Source organism: Elephantulus edwardii, unplaced genomic scaffold, assembly GCF_000299155.1.
Source record: "Elephantulus edwardii isolate Elephantulus edwardi_28Jun2011 unplaced genomic scaffold, EleEdw1.0 scaffold00031, whole genome shotgun sequence".
In the NCBI taxonomy this organism is placed as follows: Eukaryota; Metazoa; Chordata; class Mammalia; order Macroscelidea; family Macroscelididae; genus Elephantulus; species Elephantulus edwardii.
Window position 1 is genome coordinate 7514242 of NW_006399781.1, and position 7510 is coordinate 7521751.

The 7510-nt window shown below is 46.9% G+C and overlaps 1 protein-coding gene across 2 annotated transcripts in view; it reads right to left on the reverse strand.

The window, feature by feature from the left end:
* Positions 1-3163: 3163 nt before the first annotated feature.
* PARL (presenilin associated, rhomboid-like) overlaps positions 3164-7510 on the reverse strand; it is a 69941-nt gene continuing 65594 nt past the window's right edge. The window contains exons 8-10 of one of the 2 annotated variants that reach the window (XM_006884057.1): positions 6611-6712; positions 6408-6505; positions 3164-3325 (exon numbers count right to left, since the gene is read on the reverse strand). In XM_006884057.1, coding sequence (XP_006884119.1) covers positions 3214-3325; positions 6408-6505; positions 6611-6712 — 312 coding nt within the window. In that variant the 3' untranslated portion in view covers positions 3164-3213. The remainder of the gene's footprint in view (positions 3326-6407; positions 6506-6610; positions 6713-7510) is intronic. The other variant, XM_006884058.1, reaches the window with a different exon arrangement.

A 7510-nucleotide genomic window follows, 5' to 3' on the forward strand; every position in this document is an offset into this window, starting at 1 on the left:
TGGGTCTCATCTCACCAAGCCCGGAAGTGGCTTGGACTGCACCACAGGCAGATTCCCGGTCTTTGCCCACCTGCTTGGTATATTGTAAAACTCAGTGACAAGTTGAGCTGGAATCCACTCAGAGCGCATCTTTCATTACTTGTGAGGCTGTGAATTGCATTGGGGATTGCCACCTTCCTCCTTGGGAGCCTCCAGTGGATTTTAAGGGGGCCCTTGGGTTAGCTGTGCAACTCCCTAAGGACTGGGCTCCCAGGGACCCCTTTTTCTTGGTAGGAATCCCGGTATCAGGACAGCTTACTTTTGTTAGAGGCTGTGTTTGGGACAGTCCATGAGAGTCAGATGCTGGACCATTCTGGATGCCTCTGAAGAGCAACACTGCATTTATTGTCATATTTTCAGCCTGAATTTGGGTAATTGTCCCAGCTAACGGTCACTGTCAATTCAGGGCAGTCTCTCAGAAGTCTTCCTAGTTAGTTTCCATGTGCGCCTGGTGTGCCCTGCAGGCCTCCTACCACCACCAATGGAACAGCACTCATTACCCGGAGCTTGAGGCTCTCCTGGCAGCATCCAGCCAGTCCAGGGAGGACTGCAGCACAGCCTGGCCAGTCAGCGCACACTCATCTCCCGAGCCCGGCACATCTTGATTTGGAAACCACAGTAAAGTGACCAAGCAGCTCCCCTGAAGTGGCAGCTGAGCTGAGCAGGCCAGGTCGTGACCACTGGCTGCTCCGAGGGCCATGAAGGCGCTGGAGAGCCCCCCACCCTCTCAGGCCCGGAGCAGGTCATCTGTCCACAGTGGGCATGGACCCTGATAGTCACCCAGGAGACTGCAGAAAATGAGAGCTCTTGTGTTTCTTCATTCATCACACCCTGAGCACGCACCTATCTGCTGCTATTGTTGTATACCTTTGAGTTGGAGGCAATTCCGCTGACCAGTGAGTTTTCAGAGGCAGCAACTGAACAGGAGATTGTCCATCTCTTTCCCCATAGAGCACCTAATGGGCTTGAACCTCATGCTGCTGAGCTGGCAGCACAACTCCTTACCACCGAGCCAGCAGAGGCCTGCTATGAAGAATGAATGCTGGTGTCTGGAAGTCATTTACAATGTAGTAGGTGACACATGAGGAGCATGGACACCACACGGTAGGAGCAGCAGCAGACAGATGCTGAAGGCTGCACTGTAGCAAAGGCGGGTATGGGGTGGGGGTAAGGGCCAGGGGAACAGAAGCAGATGGTGTAGGGCCTTGGTTTCCACTGAGGCTGTCACAGGCGACAGGGAGAGGAGTCTTTTCAGTACACTGGAGGCCAGATGACAGAGTATGGGGATGTTTTAGAGACTAAATGGGAGAGGAATCTCCAGAATCCAGGTCAGAGAAGAGCAGGGCACTGGGAGGAGGCAGGAGGTGCAGATTTTAAAGGATGTGACAGAGGAAGTCTGGAAAGGCTTGGAGCTCTCACTTCCGTGACTGGCAGCTGATGCCCGAGGCGCCTGCACAGTGGGGTCTGGAGCCACGGCTTGCTCACCGGAGACACACTTTCCAGTGACTATAGCTCTTCAGTGGTGGGCACGGAAAAAACCGATGCCACACACAAAAAAAGCAATTCAGCAGTGTGTGGATAGTAAGATAGAAACAAGGGTGTGTTCCTGGGTACAGCAACACGTAGAGAGGCTGGGGAGGGGGAGCAGAGCCCCCAGAACAGGCAGGGTGCAGTCTGGGGCTCGGGCAGGAAGTGACGAGGGTCAGACATAGCAAAGACATAAGATGGGTAAACAGCCCACCAACCCCAGCTATCAGGAGCATGGCACCATTTCCCAAGTCACACGTCATGCTGCCAGAGCTGGCCACCTCCTGAGGCACTTCCAGTGAAAAGGGTTATTTGTGTTCCAAGGCTCCCGATTTCCTGAACATTCCTTCCCTTGTCACAAACCGGGGAGAAGACACACCTCCACTGCCTATACTGCAGGCTGCCAGACAGGCTATGGGATGTCGATGTGAATTCGGTCTCTTGTTCCATCTCGGATGGAACAAATCTTGCCTCATCCTGCCATCAGAGATCTGTGAGCATCATGGCAGATCCACAAATGTCACAGCAGAGCCATGTGACTAGGAGCAGCCTCACCCCTTCTGCATCTATGTAGCCCTTGTGCAAAGTGAGGGGCAATGGGTTGAAAACACTCTTGTAGGAGACACTAGAACCCTCTCACTGGGAAGAATAGCACTTCACAGTGGAGGAAAGCAATCCAGTGGGAAAAGGCCACATAGAACCCCCAGATACTCGACAGTGGCTACATGCAGGGCACATGGTGCTGGGCAGTCTTCCGAAGCCTCGTAAGGCAGGCACAACCACTCCACCCTCTGAAACCTGACCTGCCAGGGCCCTAAACCAGCACCACAAGAGGGCATGTTACAGACCAAGCTGCCCCTGTACCCCGTGCGTAGGCACATGCTTCTGGAGACCAACAATGGCTTCTAAATCCTCTGGAGTGGAAAAATCTTTGAAGACAAATGAAATTATCAAAAAGCCTTTCCTGGAAATAACTTTCAAGCATGACAAGTGTCTAGTGAACACAACCACAGGAGAGTTAGGACGACGTCGTCTGCTATTTCAGTAAGAGGCTTCAATTAGAAGCAGAAGATACAATTAGGCTCTGATTCAAGTTCAAATTTATCCAAGTCACTTCCTTCTAACCCTTAATTTAGTTACAGTTTTAACCTAGAAAGCAAACCCTAAAAATAGCTTTTTAAAAATATGCCCCTCACTGCCAGAAAACAATACCTTTCTTGGGAATTCTGGTAAAATATTGCAACTGTTACCCTGACCAGGCTGGGGAAAATACTCCCAACTTTTCAATACCAGTCAACCAAGAGAAGAGAGGCCAGATTTAACGCTGAGCAGGTGCCAGCAGGCCACACACGAGAATAAGAGGTTGAGTTTACATCCAGCATTTAACTCCCGGCTCAGAGACCTCTATCAAATGCAATGGTCTCAAAAAGAGCACACACACCCTTCAGTTACAAACTAGAGATATAAACCTTTATTTCACCAACTCTGTCATAATTTGCTTTTTAATAAGGGTTCGTCCTAAGGACACCTGGGACCATGAGGTGCTGAGTGTCTTGGGTCTGGCGCCAAGCGCTGGGGACGCAGGGCCAGCACCACGCTGGGTCTTTCAGGCAGCACTGACTGGATCAGTTTCTTCCAATCTTGTTTTCACTTAGAGCCACCTCCTTTTCTGGGGTCCTTAGTCCTCATTTTATGCCAAATTTTCACCAGAGGCTCCCTGTTCTTCCAAATGAGTTCATGACCATACGTAATGTACCATCTGGGAAAAAGAAAAACAAACCAGGTCTGACATTCAAACAGCGAAACACACAGCTGACAAGTGCCATCAAGTTATCGAGTTCCTGCTTAAACCTAATGCCATGTTGTTTTCGTCTCGCTTGTTGAATACAACTGGTTGCTTTATGTAGGTAGGGAAGAGCTTTACGCAGGTAAGTGCAGGGACTCCAAGTCTAGGTAGAGGTAATTTTCCCTGGTTGCCTATCGCACTGTGATGGCTCTCTTTTGTGCCCTCTGCCTTTACGAAGCAGCTCCATCTCCTATTAATTAGCTCATTAGAAAAAAAAATATGGCCTGTATGGAGCCTGGAGCAACGAGATGAGGACGCAAAGCACTGTGGGTTTAGAACTTGACTTATTCAAGCTCCAGAACTAGTAACCATCAGAACACCAAGGCCAGCATTCCAATGTGGTGTGACGTGGAGAATTCAGTGAGCTGTGCCGAGCAGCTGAGGAGGAGGGGGCCCCGCAAGGAGACGCACAGCACTACCAGGCAAGCACCTGACAATGCAGGTGAGGAGGGCAGGTGACCAAGGCCGGGGTGGTGAGGTGGCAGAGGCTTCCCCAGGAAAGGGGCCAAGTGGGAACGGTGGCCACCTAAAGCTTTTTTATTCCCGAAACCTTGTTTTTGTACTAGTTTTCCAAAACAGATTTCATGTTCCCTGAGGCGGAGACCAGATTTTGTTGATCTCTGCATCTCCCAGCCCCAGTTCCATTTAACTCTTGATTATCAGAATAGCTGTGTGATGCTTTATCAGCTTCGGAAAGTCTGTGGCATGTATTTTTTTTCCCTTTCATTTTAAAGGACTTGAATTATACCAGAACCTATGTTTACTGTAATTTTTGCTATAATGTACACTTAAAAGTAAGTAAATATAATTACAATTTTGATTTAAAAACAGAGGCACTATTAAAATTTAAAAAAGAAAAGAATCATAGTTAAGTTTACAGAAAGAATAGAAAATTTAAAAAAACTAATAAATTCTTTTTGGCTTCAAGTAAAATTTCTGTGGTGAATTTACAATGAGAGCAAAATCGTCACCCTCTGATTCAAGTGCAATTGTAAAACCCTTGAAAGAAATTAATTACACGTCAGGAACTCTTCATTAATAAGAGGGTTTCTGCCTGCTTATTTTTAACCTACTTATTTCAGAGAGAAAAACGCTAAAATCTCACAGGTACGCCGTTTCTGATTACACTCAGAAATCCTAATGTAATCAGTCATTTGGCTAAAAATAAAATTGGACAAATACTTGAAGGACATCTAGTTTCTGAGGCGTCCTTTTCAGCAGGCCTGAGCTCGGCACAGAGGCCCAGTTGGTGGACTCGGGCAAGCGTGGACTATCTTCCTCAAGCAGCTTCCTTATCTGTAAGTGGAGACCTCACAGACTAAGAAAATGAAATCAGCCTTTAGCACATAGGATTCTATGAATACCAATGTCCTTAGCTTAGGTGAATGTTCAGTGTTTCTGAGCTAGTGTTACTGTACTGGTACAACTGAGGCCTAGAGGATTCATCAGGTACACAAAGTCAAGGACATGTACAGGTAGGTTCTAATGGAATCTTCACCATCAACAAAACAGGGAGATTTAATGGGGAAAAAAAGATTTTTAGATATGGATTCCTCTAGTCAGTTAACAAAGAGGTTATAAAAGATGAATACTGGATAGGCTGAGATCTAGGAAATGAAGAAGTGACAGAAGAGAGACCCTCCCAGCCTTTCAGAAGCTGGACTTTAAAACGCTTCGATCCAGTTATTTTCAGGATGGAAGCAAAAGGTCACCTAATTATAGTTCAGAGAATAAAACCTGCTGGGAAAGATCCTTTATGCACACATGGAAGGATCCAGATAAATTTAGCATCCATGAAACAATTCTTCATCAGTTATTATGTTTCTCATATTGTAATATCAGGTCAGTTTCTACTATTTATAATGTGCTGCTTTAAAAGCTAGAACTCACATATGCTATTCTTTAATCATCACTGAAAATTATAAAAGGCATAATGGCATTTAGTTCTACCGCCTACTAGGCAAAACTGCTCCACTTAGAATAGATTTTTCTTTTTTTCCCATTTAAAATACCTTAACTTTTCCATTGTTGTGAAACAATGTAAAAATCAAAATCTAAGGACCAAAGGCAACATTTATAAGAAAAAGGGCAACATTTATGGAAAAATAAACAAAAAAAGACCCCCAAAGGGGGATCCAGTGGAGAGGGAACTCTGCTTAAGGCCTCTCCTGACCACTCAGGACGTGCTGGGCTAGAGCTCTTTCTGTGACCAAGTTGCTGCTCTGTTTTGGGCAGAAGCCCACTGTCTGAAGCACAAATGGAGCTCTGTGTAACAATGCTGGTTGTACTCAGCGTGGTGTGACCAGGGTGGGCAGGGCTTTACATCTCTGCTCTGCTAGGGAAGGGCTCTGTGACCGGCAGAAGATCACTTCTGAGCCCCATGCTCTAATCCGGGTGAAGTGGATTTAACAACAATATAATGCATGGTGCCCAGCTTTGTGCCACCACCTAAAAGATGCCTGTAAGGGGGAGCACTGATTTCTGGTCCCCGGATTCTCCTCCAGTCCTGCAGAGCCTGAGCACACTCACTCCCTGCAGGCAGCAAATGCTCAGGTAGCTACACAGGCCTGCACAGCACTGGGGAGATGGGGTTGGGGATCAATGGTCAGCAAGAGTGGATGGAAATCGCTCAGGGAGATGAGAGGAGGATAGCAGAAGAGGGGCAAAGGAGGACAAAAGCGCAGATGGGATGCGAAAACAATAAAACTGTACTATTTAACTTGGATTGCTATCAGAATAGCAGTTTCGTATTTAGGGGCTGGGCAAGACGACAGTCAGAAGCCGAGGTACAAGGTTCAGAGGAGCTCCAGTGACTTGAGGGGCAGCAGTGGTCCACCCACATCCCATCTCACATGTGACACTAGGGCAGGCCAGAGTTAACCATGCTGAGATGTCCCGTCACATCCCATAGTTAAAGTCTGCCGTGACCTCCTTTAGGGGTTAAGAGGACAATGCCTTGGAGTCCACTTCAGCAATCAAGTGGACTCAAACTTACATTCCAAAGAGAGCTCCCCCAAGATGTGCTGCATGATCGAAAAACCTCCATCCCAGGACCATGCCAGCAGTATCCATGGCAATGATGGCTTTGAGGGCCTGGAAGTCAGGAAGAGAGAACAGCCGTGTCAGCTGTGACTTGCCCAGCACTGATGTTAGCCCGTACCACCAGGGTTCCCGGAACACCACTGCGTGAGTACTCACATTCCCCGCCGTAAACGTGAACATGGGCAGGAAGATGATGGCCAGTCTCCCTTCTGGGATCTTGGTGCAGACAGCGGCCAGCACAGTCATGATCGCACCCGACTGCAAGTCAACACAGGGATGAGAACATGTGGATTCTGCGTGCAGGGCCACTTACCCATCAGAATGCTGCCTCAGAACGTGTATGTGCCACAAACGTCTAAGGATGCACAAAGCTGAAAATTTTTCAGTTACTGCTGTATCAAGTAAAGGGACCCCAAGTCTATCACCTAACAATCACTCAAGAAGAGACTTTATGGGGGAGCAAGATGTCTAATGGCCAGCATGTGTTTAAATGAACACCAGCGACAGTATTAAGTGCATCCCATCCATCATTTTATTTGGTGACTAAAATAAAGCTCTTCTCTAAGTTCCTAACAAACTTATCCCAACCAGAGCATGAAAGTGAACTAATCCATATTTTTTATCTTGAAAATTCATTTGATATTTGCATTCTACTTAATAACAAAACCAAACATTTTCCTTAAAGCCTCTGAGCAAATGGGACACTCGAGGAAGATGTGCCATGTCCCCCGCGGCCCTGTGTGCCCGTCCTCACAGTGCCTGCCAGAGACAAGCAGACATGCACATATCTGCGTGAGAGGAATTGCTCCATCATCTCTGTATTTCAGACTAAAAAGTTAATTCCCCTGATGGAGAAACAAACTAGTCTAGACTATCTTTAAGTAGCTACAATATTTAAGTAGCTACAATCACTATGAAGATAGTGAGGAGGGTTAAAAAAGCAAAAATAGCACTTTGAGGAATAAGGCGGATGTCAGAAGAAACTCTGAAGATTGCACTGGAGCGTAGAGAAGCCAAAGCACAAGGAAGAATTCAAGATACTAAAGAGCTGAACAG